We start from the raw sequence: 17,500 nt of genomic DNA on the forward strand, positions 1-17,500 counted from the left end.
TTGTGTGTTTTGTGCATGAATCTGCAATAATGGTGTGATAGAATTTTTTTTAGAAACAAAATTCATTCTTGTTCTGATTTATAACGTAAAAGGTGAGGTCTTCGTACCCTCCGAGTACGCAACAGACAGGATCCGCAACATTTGGGGGTACTCGTCCAAGGGATAGTTCCAAGACATTCTTGTTTTTGGGATTATTTCCAAAGACACGAGCCAAAATTCTAAATTTTTTAGTTGGGTATCACACCATTGTGCAGGTTTGTCACAAAACTCATTCGGAGGTCTGGCTATGGTAATTCATTTTTGTATTTGTACATTTTGCACGACTGCATGTGCATGAATAGGTCAGTTAGATAGGTATGTTGTAACACGTAGATTTTTGTTTCACATACGAACTGTCAGTATTTGTGAATACAGTAGGTGATACCAGTAGAAGTGTATGAGTGAAAGAATTGTGATTGGTTTCCTTGGGAAAATTATCTTGGACGCGAGGTAGGTTTTCTTGAGATAGCCAATTTACGAATTCTAAAAGAAAAGGGAAACATTGTAAACCGAACTGAAACATCAACATATATTCTTTTGTGCGAAGGCACTATCCCATTTTAGTCAAGCAATACTTGAATGTAAGCGCACGCTTGGACTAAAATCGTCCATGACTTTGTATTTCTTGGTGGCATAAGAAATATAGTTGTCATAGATTAAAGTAAAGTAATTCAACTCAGGGAAGCTGAGTTTTGAATGAAGGTTTACCAGAACTATTGTGAGGAGTGCAGTAGGGTCTGATGAGAGTTTTGATGATAGGTAGAGAATTAGCATGGTATTGCTGAACCTATAAAACTCGAGTTTACCTAGTAAAGCTTAACTGGATGGATAGACATATAAAAGCATTATGGTTGTTTTTGTCTAGGTTCTGAAAGTCAGAATTGTAAAATCCAGTTAGCCGATTTCCAATTTCGAAAGTCGATATTGGTTTAGTATAGTTGGGTCAATGTGACACTATACTGAGACTAGGTAAGGAAAATAATCTTGTTGTGATAGATTATTTTAGTGAAGCTGGTGTGTTTCCTGAGTCAGTAGTGACTAGGTTTTGTGCTATTGAATTAGTGTCAAGGTCACTCGGAAGCCAGATCACGTTGTGGTGATTGTGTTATCAGTTGTTATAACCCTTCACAAGGAAGTTTGATATAGCAGTTAACTCGGGAGTCGAGTAGGTCTAGGTTAAAGACATAACTACTATAGTCAGTCGGTGTTCTAATCTGGTAGTGATTAGAGGTGTGCTCTTATATTCCTTACTTTTGTATACCAGGGTTACGTGTAGACAAATTAGGATTGAGGAACTGAGTCTTTAGTGTATTTTGGCAAAATAACTGAGACTAGTTGTTGCACCGACAAGTTAAGAAAATGCCGAGACGGCAGGTTATGGAGGCGGATTCTCCGCTGTTGGCATTCAAGCAGGATGGGATTATCCTGGGTCTGTCAGGTATAGAGTTGGCAGACTATATCGAAAAGCGACGTCTGGAAGAGATAAATCGAGAGGAAAAGAAACTCGAAGAGGAAAGAAGGGCGCGAGAAAGACGTGAAGAGATAGAAACGCAACAAGAATTCGAACTGAGGAAAATGCGGGAAATGGTTGACCTAGGTTTAAATCAGAATGTAAACCAAAATAACCAGTACATGCCCAGAGAGTCAAGTAGCAAGATACATATCAATCTGCCAATTTTGGATGACAAAGATGATATAGAAGCCTACTTCAAACAGTTTGAACGCATTGCAAAACTATCAGATTGGGATGAAGATGAGTGGGCAATTCGATTGTCAGGGCAATTGCGAGGTCAAGCACGCCAGGTGTACATCGAATTGTCTGATGAGGAGTCAGTAAACTATGATGAGGTGAAAACAGCGATCTTGCAGCGTTTTCAGCTGACTGCTGAATCTTACAGGAAGAGATTCAAAGAGGTTAAGTGGGAAAAGGAAGAGAGCATCAAAGAATGCCGAAAACGCATGAAAACCTATCTAGATAGATGGAAGGAGTTGTCCGAAAAGGAAGGGAAGTCGGGTGACTTGGAGGATTTAATTCTCACAGACAAACTGTTGGATGTCCTAACTCCGGACCAAAACAGATTCGTTAGGGAAAGAAATCCAACTAACATCGATGATGTTGTGAAACATGTGCAAACATACATAGATGCACGTGATGCCGGGGGACGCATGCCACCGCGACAGTCACAGGGGGGCGAGCGTAGGTTTGACAATAAGCCGCGTAATGGACCACCTCCAACCGGGGGTAACGCACAGTCAGACAATAGGCAGCCACACAAGGGCAATAACTTTGGACAGAGGTCGGGGGGTAATCCAAACAGGCAAACAGGGAATAGACCACCACCCAACACGAAGGGGTGTTTCAGATGTGGGGGGCCGCACATGATGCGTGATTGTCCCAAAAGATTGGGTGGGCCAAGACCCAGCAGTAATTATGCATCAACATTACTAGCTGCAGTTCGAACGTCAGGTGACGAGGTCACATGCCAATGTCGTAAGGGCGATGCATACGATCCAAACTGTAGAGTACAGGTTGAGGGAAAGGACGCAAGTGGTATCCGTGACACGGGCGCAACTTGTATAGTGGTGAACTCTTCACTAGTGCCGCCGGAGTGTTATACGGGCGAACACCAGAACATAACCCTAGCAGATATGCGTCAGAGAAAAATGCCGATAGCGGTTGTACAAATGGACACACCGTTTTTCTCGGGAGTCACACGCGTGTTGGTGGCAAAGGCTTTGTGTCACCAAGTCTTGATCGGTAATATCCGAAAGGATATGGATGAAAACGAGATCAGTGTACCTGTTTTTCCAATTGTGAAACGGGAGGCAGAGCCACAATTGTGTGCGCCTGTACAGACTCGGAACCAGGAAAAACAGAAGGCGGAGAAAAAACCCTGGGTTCCGAAACAAATCGATCTAGGTCAGATTCGGCCAGAGGATTTGTCTAGAGAGCAAAAGACAGACCCCTCTCTAGCGAAAATCCGCGATCGGGTTGCCAAGGGGGCAAAAGACGGCACTCATTACGAGTGGAAAAAGGATATCCTTTATAGGATATACATGGACAACGGCAGTCCATGCAAACAGGTGGTTGTCCCAGAATGTTTTAGAACGGACGTTCTAAAATTAGCACACGACACGCCTATGGCCGGGCATCAAGGCGTGCGTCGCACCAGAGACAGAATTTGGCGCGATTTTTATTGGCCAGGGATTTGTGGTGACGTCAAACGGTATTGCGCGTCATGTGATGCGTGTCAACGCAGCTCGCGGAAGGGGGCTACAAGGAAAGTGCCTATGAAAAGCATGCCGCTGATAGGGACACCGTTTGAACGAGTGGGAGTCGATATCGTAGGGCCCATCATACCCGCATCTAACCGAGGGCACAAATACATATTGACTATGGTAGACTACGCTACACGGTACGTAGAGGCTACACCACTCAAAGACATTAGAACAGAAACAGTGAGTGAAGCTTTGTGGGTCATGTGGACAAAAGTGGGCATTCCTCGGGAGGTACTGACCGATAGGGGTAGCCAGTTCACAAGCGAGGTTATGGAAGAGGTAAACAAACTTCTGAACATCAAAGGCATCCATACTACACCGTGGCATCCTCAGACAAACGGGTTGACTGAAAAATTCAACTCTACGCTCAAACACATGATGAAAAAACTTTGCCAAGAGCAACCAAAAGACTGGGACAAGTTTCTCCCTGCGCTACTGTTCGCGTACAGGGAAGTCCCACAAGAAAGTCTGAAATTCTCACCATTTGAACTGCTGTATGGCAGAGAAGTCAGAGGTCCCATGCAAGTTCTACGTCAAGTATGGACAAATGAGGACACAGCAGATGAGACACGCTCCACTGTCAGTCATATTGTTGATCTCACAAACAAAATCGAGAAGACTTGCGAGATTGCCAAGAACAATCTCAGCAAGGCTGCTCTCAAGTACACAAAGGCGTACAACAAAAAGACAAAAGAAAGAAGTCTAGCGGTTGGAGACAAAGTGTTGCTTTTGTTGCCTGAGAAGCACAATAAATTGCAGCTGACATGGAAGGGTCCGTACCCAGTGATAGAGAAAGTCGGTAGTTGCAACTACAGGGTGAAAATCAAGGGACGTGACAAGCTGCTACATGCAAATCTGCTGAAGTTGTATGTAGAACGCGAGTCAGAGTCCAAAGAGAACAGGTCCGAGCAAACTAAAGCAAAGGCTATAGTGGAAGTTCCGGAAATAGTGGCGGTGGTGGTGGATGATGTGCATGATGATGAAATGGGTGAGTTGGGGATAGACCGATTTCCCATGCTTTCCCTAAAACCAAAAGAAGGTCCCAAAGATGTAAACATCAATCCAGACCTAGAACCACAGAGACAAGCAGAAATACAAGCACTTTGTGACAGGAAGGTCAAAGCACTCAAAGACATACCTGGGAAATGTGTCATCGAAGAGTGTGAGTTCAAACTGACATCACAAGAACCTGTGCATGTAAAACAGTACAAGCTACCCTTTTCACAAGTAGAAATTGTGAAGAAGGAGGTCAATGACATGCTGAAGTTAGGTGTCATAGAACCTAGCATTTCACCATACAACAGTCCAATTGTATTAGTGAAAAAGAAGGATGGGTCAATTCGATTCTGTATTGACTACAGACAGCTGAATCGTGAAGTAGTATTCGATTCTGAGCCTATCCCAGACGTACCCTTGATCTTTGCAAAATTGCAGAAAGGGAGCTATTTGTCAAAGATTGACTTAACAAAGGGGTATTGGCAAATTCCCATCAAGGAAGAAGACAAAGAAAAAACTGCTTTTAGCACACCACTTGGGCAATTCCAGTTCGCCTACTTACCGTTCGGAGTGAAGACAGCCAGCATGATCTTTACTCGCATGATGCGGAAGCTCTTAGAACCGCTAGGACGTGATGATGTCGAGCATTTCATAGACGACATCATTATCGCGACAGAAACGTGGGAGCAACACGTAGAGGCGGTAGAAGCAGTTCTGTCTAGACTGGAAGAGGTATGCTTGACTGCAAAGCCATCAAAGTGTTACTTTGGCTACGCAGAGCTGGACTACTTGGGACACCACGTAGGGCAAGGCATGACCAAACCAGATGACGAAAAGACCGAGAAAATCAGGAGCGCAAAAAGACCTGAAACCAAAAAGGAAGTCAGGGCTTTCTTAGGACTGGCAGGATTCTACAGAAAGTATGTCAGTGACTATGCCAATCTCAGTGCACCGCTGACGGACTTGACAAAGAAAGGTCTACCTGAAAGGGTAGTGTGGAACGAAGAGTGCGAGGAAGCCTTCACGAAGCTCAAACAAAGTCTGGTATGCAAGCCAGTGCTGCTACTGCCAGATATCGACAAACCGTACACAGTGAGGAGTGACGCGTCCGATATCGCCATAGGCGCGGTACTTCTACAGGACCAAGGTCAAGGACTTCAACCAGTGGCGTACGCGAGCAGGAAGTTGAACAAGGCAGAACGTAACTACTCGGTCATTGAGAAGGAATGTTTGGGAGTAGTATGGTCGATCAAGAAATTTGAACAATACTTGTACTCGGTACATTTCACTCTGGAGACCGACCACCAACCACTCACATACCTGCAGAAGACCAAGACAGAGAATGGACGTCTCATGAGATGGGCACTCCAGTTACAACAGTACTCCTTTACTGTTAAAATCATCCGAGGGGTTGATAACGTTGGGGCCGACTATTTGAGTAGACTGAATAACTAGGTTTAGCTTAAACATGAATGTTTCAGCTCAAGAGGAGGGGCGTATGTTGCGAAAATGTACGCAAGCTATTCAGGTCCATACAAATACCGAGCACCGTCAGGCACCTATGGTCTATTTAATTAGGTGATGCAGCAAGTGCCTATGAATCGTCGGGAAAACCGAAGTATAATTACGTCAAAGTTTTGCTATCAGTTGACGTCATTTTGTTTGTCGTCAAGGAGTTGTCGTATTTCTTGAAGGAGTTTCCTTCAAAGCTTATTCTTTTACTTTCGATGTGATCGTCAGTTTACTTTGTTCATTAGTATTGGGAACATAAGGAGTTAGATAATAAATGAGGTTATTATTAGGTACGAAATTCTTGATCGCTATTTTCGCGAATAGACAAGAGTTTCCATTGGTCTAGGTTAGCTAACAACGCAAAGATGAGTTTCGGTTAGCGATTAAGGAGTTTGCGCAGAGAGAGAAAAGAATAACGATCGAAAAGAAAAGGCAACGGAAAGTGGAAGAAAAGGAGCGAAAGCATGAGAGGACCACAACAACACCGTTCTATGCCCATGCCTAGAAGCAAAACCCATCGCCAAGGGCGAACGAAGTTGGCAAGAGCTTACACAGAGGAGACACCCTATCTTTCACGGAGCGACCAGAGATCTGGCAGTGAGCGACAGCGGTAGCCGGTAACCGTCAGGGTGATGGAATCTTTTCTCGGTAAATATGTTTTTTAGATCCAAGTTGATTTTCCCAAGGTTACCAAGTTAATTTTTATGAGCACTGTATTGGTCACGGTATCACAAGTGTGATCAAATACCAAGATTTTATGTGATCACTGTAGATCAAACGTAATACATTGTATGAACGTTGAGCAGCATGAGGAACGAATGTGGATAATTAATTGTTTATAAAGTGCTGTAATGAATGATATAGTTGGATCTCCATTTGAATAACAAGATGTGTTTTTATCACACAGGTCTCAGGGGAAACGGTTTGTATGATGATAGAATAATTCCCAGTTCTGAGACTTGTCATTATTTCGACAGATATGTTGGTGTTTCGAGTTACGACTACGAGTTTCCAGTTCGAGATCTGAGGGACGAGTTTTTTTCACGATCAACCCTCTAACTTCGTGCGATGTTTTCCTGATCATCAATGATGAACTTTATATAACCGTTCGACGATAACCAGCCTGGACCACACGACGTTCCGACTGTCAACATCATCACTGCGTATTTTCAAGATGAGTGACTTTTAGAATTAGATCCAGGATATATGAACGATACAGAAATGAAGAATAACCCGTCGACCACGGAACAAGCCAGTAAATAAAAGTTGAATCTATAAATTTACAAATACGTCTTGTGTGTTTTGTGCATGAATCTGCAATAATGGTGTGATAGAATTTTTTTTAGAAACAAAATTCATTCTTGTTCTGATTTATAACGTAAAAGGTGAGGTCTTCGTACCCTCCGAGTACGCAACAGACAGGATCCGCAACATGCTGGTCGATGTGAATGCGTGATGTATTGTGTAAAAAATTCCATCTCACACGGCATAAATAGATCCCTGCGCCTTGAGTCCGAGTCTGGAGATACGCGCGCGATATAAGACTTCATATATAACAAACAAGACTATCCTTAAGCTGGAACAAATGCAAAAGTCAGCAGCCTGACAAATACCTGTGCTGAATGGGCATTTTGTTGTTGTATTAATTGCCTAAGTGACACCAGGGGTTTCATTTAGTAAATGAGCTAAATTAATTCAGCCTTAAAATTAGGTATAGCCTGCGTCCGTTGGCTCGGGACATAATCACTACTGAACACCGTCAAAGTGACTCGGCAGCAGGGCAGTGTCATCTTCTGAGGGTAGCCTACCGCAGCGACCCGACATCCCCCCTCTGGAGCGTCTGTAAAATCGACAAGTCTGGCAGCGGAACGAAATTCAGATTTGGATGGAGCAGTGAGTGCAGGGACGGGGCAGTGTGAGACCACAACGGGACAAGAAACAGGTGTAAAGACGAAGAAGAAAAAAAAACGAAAAAAAAAAACATTTCAGCCTTAAAACCTCACGGTGTACAGATTACAGCAAAGCTGTGAGTTTTGGGTTGATGTCAGAGTGAAATGATGCCCTTATTCTATGTAAAAGCTTGAATAGATGGTAGATGGTGATCAGAATCGTTTACACAAGCCTCTTAATCGGAAGGTCGTGAGTTCGAATCCCGGCCACGGCCGCCTGGTGGGTTAATCCCGGGTCAATTTATGTGCAGACCTGCTAGAGCCTTATCCCCCTTCGTGCGTACACGCAAGCACAAGACCAAGCGTGCACGGAAAAAATCCTTTATAGGTGTTTGCTAGAAATTAGTGTTCCCAATGGATGTTCCTGGAAATAACTCAGAATTCGATTTCCTATTAATTTATTTGGTTCAAATTTCAGTCTGCGAACGAGAAAGGCGTCTCGAGTTCGACTCGGCGTTTGATGAGAAGAAAACACGGGAAACAAGAAACGACAACAAACAAGCAATCAAAGAGAAGAAAAAACGAAAATTGACTCATTGTAAATATAGAATAAACAAGTCGCGTAAGGCGAAAATACAACATTTAGTCAAGTAGCTGTCGAACTCACAGAATGAAACTGAACGCAACGCAACGCAGCAAGACCGTAATATACTATACTCGTTGCATCGTCAGTCCACCGCGCACGGCAAAGGCAGTGAAATTGACAAGAAGAGCGGGGTAGTAGTTGCGCTGAGAAGGATAGCACGCTTTTCTGTACCTCTCTTCGTTTTAACTTTCTGAGCGTGTTTTTAATCCAAACATATCATATCTATATGTTTTTTGGAATCAGGAACCGACAAGGAATAAGATGAAGGTGTTTTTAAATTGATCTGGACAATTTAATTTTGATAATAATTTTTATATTTTTAATTTTCAGAGCTTGTTTTTAATCCAAATATAACATATTTATATATTTTTAAAATCAGAAAATGATAAAGAATAAGATGTACGTAAATTTGGATCGTTTTATAAAAAAAATATTTTTTTTACAATTTTCAGATTTTTAATGACCAAACTCACTCATTAGTTTTTAAACCACCAAGCTAAAATGCAATACCAAACCCCGGCCTTTATCGAAGATTACTTGACCAAAATTTCAACCAATTTGGTTGAAAAATGAGAGCGTGACAGTGCCGCCTCAACTTTCACGAAAAGCCGGATATGACGTCATCAAAGACATTTATCAAAAAAATGAAAAAACGTCTGAGGATATCATACCCAGGAACTCTCATGTCAAATTTCATAAAGATCGGCCCAGTAGTTTAGTCTGAATCGCTCTACACACACACACACAGACAGACAGACAGACACACACACACACATACACCACGACCCTCGTCTCGATTCCCCCCTCTATGTTAAAACATTTAGTCAAAACTTGACTAAATGTAAAAAGAGAAATTAATTCATGTACGTCTGCTGTTATTTGACGCTGGTGACACAGCAGAGATGTCAAACTTATATCAATTAAGTTCTGTACGGGAATGATCCTGCAAGATGTTGAATTGAATAGCTGCACGTGTTTCGTGTTCACGTTGTTTGAGTGGATTTCATTTTTAATTTTCTAAAACATGGAGAGCAATTAGAGAAATGAAAATGAAAATGGGAGGAAAATATAAAAATAATGTGCTATTGCCACAAGGATATTCTGACCACTACAAAATGCGAGTAGGATTAAAAGGACAGCTTACTTCTATTAGTATTGCGATAGTATTAGTCCTACTTATTTGAAGAATACAATATTAGACCTCATAAGTTGAGTAACAGCTATATTGTGATTTAAGCGTAGCGTGAGACAGCCTGATATTTTGACGAGACTCACAAGTTTCTTGCCGTTTAAGTCGAAGCTATGGAGCATGCAAGTAGACTTAAAATATAACGAGTTAAAATATAATTTGGCGGTTTATTAATGCTAATTACAATTATAAAATAATTATGCAGAGAGTTTGATTATTTGCAACTAGGTATTCTCCATTAGGTAGTTTTTTATGCGCAGGGGAAATTGTTTGCGTATTTCTTTCCACAGCCCCCAGGCGAAATTTTGAACGCACTCATCCACGCCATGTGTTATTATATTTCTAACTTTCGAACGTATAAATATCATTTACGTGATCACTCAGGAACTGCTTGATAATTGGAAAGATAATTTGCTTAATGTGAGTATTAAATAGAATGCGTGACTTGAAATTTTTTTGTTTGTTTGTTTAACGCCCAGCCGACCACGAAGGGCCATATCAGGGCGGTGCTGCTTTGACATATAACGTGGCGACTTGAAAGTAACCGAATGAGAGAAAACGCTGTAAATATCTTAAATGCAGTTGTTGTTGTTGTTGTTGTTGTTGTTGTTGTTGTTGTTGTTGTTGTTGTTGTTGTTGTTGTTGTTGTTGTTGTTGTTGTTGTTGTTGTTGTTTTATCCTGCCGTTTTAGAAGAAGCAACATCCAGAGATAATTAATTGATCACCCGCAAACAGCATGTGTCTGTTGTGTGTCTTGTTCGTCTACGCAAAAGACCAATCGGTCGAAGTTTTAATGAATGTATTGTTTTGTCTATAATTAAAGATCCATAAACTTCTTTTTGTGTGTGTTGATGCTACAATTAAGTGCCAAGCAAAACACTTGCGGGTAGAACATTTCAGAACACGTGAGCATGCCGACGATTAATTGATACATGTCTCAACCGGACCTTTCGAAGTAAAGGATGATATTATATGATGTTTGATGGGTTGTTGACAGACCGCGGTCAATAAATATGAAACAAAAGTCGATATGCCCCGCGAGGACCGACAAAAAATCTGGTCTGACAACAAACCACCAAACATCGTTTTTGTCATCATTTTGGTAGTGAGAAAATAAGTGCCAAATCAACAGAGGGAGCCATGCTTTGAAACACGAGTTCCGTTTTGATAACACCTGGTTTGGGGCCCCAGCACATTGTTGCAATCAAAGCTGGTGTGTGAAAGCAACTTTCTGTGTTTTGAGTTCATAAAATGTTGGGATAAATATGTCAGGTTTGAGGATGCACAGTTCTGTAGGTTCCTCTCAGTATTCCACACCCTCGGTTGTCAGTTGTGCATATTAAGCTTTGTGATCGAATGTGGAAGCTACGTTGGGTCAAAGGTCACAGAAGATTTGCATCGTGCAGCAAAGGAAAGAATCGCGATCTTGTTTCTGACTCATTGCCTCTTTGTTTTTCATTAGACCTGTCATTCTGCTTGCTCGGCTTTGTTAGATGTTTGCATATCTTGTTGCTATGGTCTTTGCTTTTATTATTATTTCTTATTTGCGCTTCGTTCATTGATACAACGTCTTGTGCACGGGTCAAAATGTGTGTGTCAGGGGTCAATTGGTTTGACTTGAACTTGACGTTCGTGTTTCTGAGAACGTCTGTGTATCGAAACACAGATACACGCACTCCATGACTTTGTAAGAAGACAAAACATATCGCTAGGTTTCATTTGTTTGGCCCGGGATGAATTTATTACCTTTCATGAAGTAGTTTTGTTTTTTGTTTACTTTTGCCTGTTTGCCAGTTCGTTTTTGGAACTTTGCAAAGCAGTGTCGTATCGTCTGTTTAGGTCTAGGGAAACGCCAATAAAAAGAGCCGAAGAATTCCCGAGCGTTTCTATTGGGTTTGCTTTTGATTATTCATGTATATAGCTATTCCGATAGACACGTGGGGGAATTCGGGGGCTGTGATTGGATGGTCTGACACATCCGTATTCCGATCATCAAAGCATAACGCTACGGAAGTTGGTCATTTTTTGCCGATATCGGCAATAACAAAGACGCATGATTCCGGTTTACCCATCTGTACCACACGATGTTTCAATCGACAACAGCATACACTGACAACTTGAAATTCTACTCAGCAATGTTTTTCAGCTTTATAAATGTCGATAGCTATAGCATACCCTTTTCTGGTAACTTCCCGATGAAACAGGATTAAACCAATTATTTTCTGTCCCTAAACACCACAAAATGCCCAAAGTCGAAAGATGTAGTTCAAACAGTTCAAAAACTGTCATTTTGTAAGTTTGGAACAACAAATCAAGGTCAGAACAGCTATATAATCGCTATTGTGTTTTCAGGGTAGCAATAGGGTCCGATATTTAGACTCGAACAAGTATACACTACATTGGGGTGTGCACGTTAAAGATCCCACGATTGACAAAAGGGTCTTTCCTGGCAAAATTGTATAGGCATAGATAAAAATGTCCACCAAATACCCGTGTGACTTGGAATAAAGGCCGTAAAAGGTGAATGCTCGCCCTAATAGGCTTGAGGTTTGCTGGCCGATGTGTGAATGCGTGATATATTGTGTAAAAAATTCCATCTCACACGGCAGAAATTAATATGTAAAGCGCTTAGAGAACGTCAAGCGCTATATAAATCTCCCCATACAATAATGCGACTCGTCTTCGACTCGTCGGCATTATACTTGTCTCGTCTAAATATCGGACCCTATTGCTACGCTGAAAACACAATAGCTGTTAATAACCTGCTTCCTGCAACTATGGTAACCGGGGATTTATTGCATGGGGAACATGAGATTTATTTCCCAGGTGTTTGTGAATGAAAACTCGTGAAAATGATGACAAATGTGTTTATTACCAACTCAGTGCCCCATATGGCTTTTTGACCAATCAGGACGGATTCTAGGTGACCCTCTAAATGCATAACATTTTAACAAACACCTGTAACAATCCAAACTTTCGCACGAAGTATCTCTAGTATGGTGGTAAAATATTCCGAAAGTTTCAAAGAAATCCACCAAGTCATTGCTAAAATGTAGCGCTTTATGACATGATACCCATAAAAATTGACGTAAAACGTTCCGTTTTTGACCGCTCTTGCGATCGACACCTGCATCAGTAGGAATAGCATAGCACGCGAAATACGCAAGGTAGCAAAACAAAACAATCTGTTCAGGGTAGATAATTGGTTTGACTTTCTTCTCGTATGTCGAAGTTGCAAAAATTTGCCTATTGTGATTTCTTGTCAATTTTTCATTCGGCTCTTCCGTTTTTGTCTGGTCGATTTTGAGGGTACCCTTACTTGAGCGGCGGTCACGTGATCCCTGTAAAAGAAATATTTAATTCAAAAGGTGATCCTGGAGGTTAAGTGAACGGTCTTAACTGGCATATACAGTCTTAATTAAAGGACACAGGAATTAATGCTTTAATTTGGGTTTGAAATTTGTTGCAATAATTTTTGTGCCAACTTTAGTTTACCCTGTCCTAGGGTGTCTGCATGGCTGTGTTACTCTAAGTAGTGCTAAAAAATCAATGTATGAATCTGTGACTTATCGTCTATGTCTCTCTGTGTGTTTATTCGTGTATTTATTTTCTTCAATTCTAGTTAATGGATATGAGCCTCAGTTCCTACTTTGCAAAGTTAAAAACAAAAACGTAAATAAATAGGAAGCACTTACAAGAAGAGGCCAAGCCGAAAATAGTTTTTGTATATCATTTATTTACATCGAATAGCCTGGGTTTGGCTGAGATTTACACTTATCCCTGGGATAGCAATGAGTTGTTTCTTTTTAGCTTGCTCAGTGACCATAATATTTATAAGAATACCGTCTAGACCTATTTAGACCGTCTACGACCGGTAATAGAGATGCAAGTTGATGGCTGACGGGTACTCAATGATAATATCCGCGACTGACTTGTATCGAGAGGAGTCGTCATTTTCTTGACTCAAGGCATAGTGAATGTGCGAAAAGCGTGTCATTTTATTTGAGAGAGAGAGAGAGAGAGAGAGAGAGAGAGAGAGAGAGAGGGGGGGAGAGAGAGAGAAAGGGGGAGAGAGAGAGAGAGAGAGAGAGAGAGAGAGAGAGAGAGAGAGAGAGAGAGAGAGAGAGAGAGACTCGAGCTAGAGAGAAAGCGTAAAGTGTTAACTGAGATAAGAACAAAATTTAGACACAGGAGGGCAGAAGCACGCGCCTTCACACGCGACTCGTCGCAAACGTACGCCAGTAAGCAAAAATAATTATTGCTGATACGCTAGCAGGCAAAAATTGCTGTACTTAATATAAATATCTACAGAGGCAATGCCGAGGGAAATGTACTGACTGCCCCTCGCTGATAGCGTGGACTGTGTTCTATGATTTTTAAATCTTCGCCCTATCTCTGTCTGTTTGATTATCTGGCTATGTATCGATGTCTCCAGACTCCCAGTTTATCTCTAACACTCTTTTTTTTAATATGTTTTTTTTATATATATATATGTGTGTATGGGTTTTTTTTCATCTATCTCTAAAATTCGTTGTCATTCTGTCAGCTTGTCTGTAGCACCAAGACTTGAAATATATGTAGCTCTCGTTGTTTCTCCGGCAGCGAGGACTCTTTCGGTAGAAATATGGAGTATATTGGTGTATTGATGTATTCGTCTCAGCTATCTGTCTGTCTGTCTGCCTGGCTGTTTCTCTGTCGATTAATTATGCTATCACCTCGAATAATAAAGATTTGCCGTCTCTCTCTCTCTCTCTCTCTCTCTCTCTCTCTCTCTCTCTCTCTCTCTCTCTCTCTCTCTCGGCTCTCTCTCTCTGTCTCTCTCTCTCTCTGTCTCTCTTTCTTTCTCTCCTCTCTGTCTCTCTCTCTCTCTTTCTCTCCTCTCTTTCTCTCTTTCTCTCTCTCTCGCTCTCTTTCTCTCTCTCTCTCTTTCTCTCTCTCTCTCTCTCTCTCTCTCTCTCTCTCTCTCTCTCTCTCTCTCCTTTCAGCGATGCCGTTTCAGTCTCAGCAGACAGTCATGAAACAGCGTGTATACGAGGGTACGTACCTAAATAAAAACTTGTACCCAACGTTCCCTCAATCACTGCTGGCAGGTAACGTACGTGTGTGCGGAAATTCCCAGGCCAGGCGAACTCTCCCACCTTCACACCTCAGAGATCTGCCTGCCTCTGCGCTTAGCTTCTTCTTCTACGTTTCTTTCTTTCTGTAGTCTGTGTGTGTGTGTGTGTGTGTGTGTGTGTGTGTGTGTGTGTGTGACTCCCGCCTCTCTCTCTCTCTCTCTGTCTCTCTCTCTCTCAGTCTCTCTCTCTCTCTCCCTCGCAGTCTCTCCCTCTACCTCTCTCTCTCTCTCCCTCTCTCTCTCTCCCTCTCTCTCTCCCTCTCTCTCCCTCTCTCTCTCTCTCTCTCCCTCAGTCTTTCTCTCCCTCTCTCTCTCCCTCTCTCCCCTCTCTCTCTCCCTCTCTCTCTCCCTCTCTCTCCCTCTCTCTCTCTCTCTCTCTCTCTCTCTCTCTCTCTCTCTTTCTCTCTCTATCTGACTTTGTTTTGATTTTCCTTCTCAGTCTCTCTGTCTCCCCCTCACTCCCTCTACTTCTCTCTCCTTTCTCATGTTTCTTTCCCAATCTCTAGCAGCTGTACTCCCTCTCTCACTCGGTCTCTTCCTACCTCTCCTTTCTCCTTCCCTCCCCTCCTCCTCCTCCTTCTCCTCCTCCTCAAGTTTGTCTTCTTCTTCTGCTTCTCAGTTCTTCCTGACTATCCTCCCCCCCCCCCCCTTCTGCCATCCCTACCCCCGTCATTTCCACTCCCAATCCCCGAAGCACCTAAATACAAGGAAGTAGGGGCAAGGGAGACAATCAAACAACAGCGGGCTCTCTGAGTGGACGTCATACGCGGTTCCAGCATCGAGTCTCTTGCTTCCAGACAACACACACACACACCCGCGCGCGCGCGCCGCGAACACCAAGTTTCGTGGTCTAACGGCACCAGCAGCAGCTATAGCAGCTGCTGAACAAGATGATGAGCACTGATAATAATATATAGACAGACGCACACCTGCCTTGTGCTTCAAACTGAGACTATACGCGTGTTGAGCGGCACAAGTTCACATGTATGTTGCAGACTTCATGTTTTCAATGGGACTTATACTGAATATTAGCTTGTTGCGAGAGATCAACTTTCTCCGATTCCAGCCATGGACGCGGTTGATGGTTACGAACTTGAATATCCTTTTCTATTCAGTGTAGGAACTTCTGCGTCGCCTTTGAAAATCTTGGACTTTTGTGTTTATTGGACTTTGTGATTGAAAAAAAGAAAGCGGCCCCGGAATAAACGGATTTGACTAAAACAAATCTTAAACAGAACTGAGTTGAAAAACCCCGGTGCTGTTTCAGCATTATATGTGTGCTAATGAACTGAGAACACTTGTACTAATCGCCCTGCAGAGTGGAGTTTGCTGCTTCGAGTTTTCTTCTCTAGTCTTTGAAGTTTTGCCGCTAATGAGCGCATTGCTGTCAAACTGTCAGAGTTCAGAAGAGAGACGGAACTGACTTGTGATTTACAGACTTTAAACCTTGTCTGACATTATATTGCTCTCCTTGCTGAAAAACTGATTGAGACGCTTGTGAGTTCTTGCTGCTGTTTTATTGTTTTGCTCCTTTTGTAAAACAAGAACTACCAGAAAACTTGTGCAACTTGAAAAAGGAAGAAATGAAAAGCGCATTGTTCCTGCCCTTACATTAAGAAAAGAGCAGGCTGTCACAATCAGAAAAAAGTACTTGATTTCCAGAACAGCTGATGCTTTGTCCGAGACAATAGCAGAACAAGGAACAGTGGTACCAGAGCGTATCTACCCGTAGCCTGAAGATTCTGTGCAAAACAAATCACAGAAGCTGTTCTGTTGTACTCCTACAAGACCCTGGGCTAACCGAGACCCTGAGCTTACCGAAACCAAGGTGCTGATTAAAGACAGGCGGTAGCCGAGACGGAAGCAGACGGCTCTTTTTGGACGGATGACTGCTATTGTTTCACGCTCTGAGTGAGATCACTCGTGATTTACCCTCTCCGACAGACAAAGAAAATTAGTCCTGTTTGAAAGTGTCGCACTGAAGGAAAAGGGAAGTCCTAACGTCAAGCTCTAAACTTGACGAAAGATTACAACCCTTCAATTCAAAGCTGTGTAGTCTACCCCGACGATTGAGATGTATGCGTCAGAAACAATCTTCGTCAAAGTCAAGGTAAGCTGACGATGCGACTGTGAACTTGCCAAGTTGTTTTGAGCTATATGTCTTGGCGGCGCTTTATGTGGTAATTGTTGCACTTTATTTGTTAGCTTCGGTATAATAGTCATTTTTGTTGTTGCCCTTTTTGGGGTGATATTCTGTCTGTATAAAAATTTCTATTTCGCTCTTTTCTCGTTCTTCTTGTTATTGTTCTTGTTCTCCTTATTGTTCTCACTGATATATTCTTCTCTCTGTGTGTCTGTCTGTCTCTGTCTCTATCTCTCTGTCGTCTCTCTCTCTGTCTCTCTCTGTCCCTCTCTGTGTCTCTCTGTAATTCAGCGGTCTTGTCTTTTTCTCAGTGTCTCTCCTACTGTGACTCAGTGTCTCTTTCAGTGTGTCTCTGTCTCTCTCTTTTTGTCTCTGTCTTTTTCTATGTCTGTCTGTTGCTCTGTCTCTGTCTCTTTGTATCTCTGTCTCTCTCTCTGTCTCTCTCTCTGTCTCTGTCTGTCTGTCTCTCTCTCTCTCTCTCTCTCTCTCTCTCTCTCTCTCTGTTTCTCTATCGCTGTCTCTGTCTCTGTCTGTCTGCCTCTCTCTCTCTCTCTCTCTCTCTCTCTCTCTCTCTCTCTCTCTCTCTCTCTTTTCCCCTCGCTCTCAGCTAGGATCTCGCTCTCTCTTGCTCGAGAATACTCGGAACTCATAATAAGGGCTTTGACAATGAAACACTTGATAGGCTAGCCAC

At 42.5% G+C, this 17,500-nt stretch overlaps 2 protein-coding genes across 2 annotated transcripts in view; both read left to right on the forward strand.

The window, feature by feature from the left end:
* Nucleotides 1-721: 721 nt before the first annotated feature.
* On the forward strand, nucleotides 722-7,113 carry LOC138975392 (uncharacterized). The gene is made up of 2 exons (XM_070348059.1): nucleotides 722-6,474; nucleotides 6,804-7,113. Exon 1 carries the CDS (start codon nucleotides 1,399-1,401, stop codon nucleotides 5,767-5,769), a length of 4,371 nt encoding a protein of 1,456 aa, XP_070204160.1. The 5' UTR covers nucleotides 722-1,398; the 3' UTR covers nucleotides 5,770-6,474; nucleotides 6,804-7,113.
* An 8,516-nt stretch (nucleotides 7,114-15,629) lies between these two features.
* Nucleotides 15,630-17,500, forward strand: part of LOC138977108 (histamine H2 receptor-like) — a 22,458-nt gene continuing 20,587 nt past the window's right edge. The window contains exon 1 of the mRNA XM_070350017.1: nucleotides 15,630-16,776. Within this exon, the coding sequence (XP_070206118.1) occupies nucleotides 16,741-16,776 (36 nt within the window). The 5' untranslated portion in view covers nucleotides 15,630-16,740. The remainder of the gene's footprint in view (nucleotides 16,777-17,500) is intronic.

This window comes from Littorina saxatilis, linkage group LG9, assembly GCF_037325665.1.
Source record: "Littorina saxatilis isolate snail1 linkage group LG9, US_GU_Lsax_2.0, whole genome shotgun sequence".
NCBI lineage: Eukaryota > Metazoa > Mollusca > Gastropoda > Littorinimorpha > Littorinidae > Littorina > Littorina saxatilis.

Bases quoted from the DNA above. Each gene is read 5' to 3' on its own strand.
- LOC138975392 (XM_070348059.1), top strand. From the start codon at position 1,399: ATGCCGAGACGGCAGGTTATGGAGGCGGATTCTCCGCTGTTGGCATTC.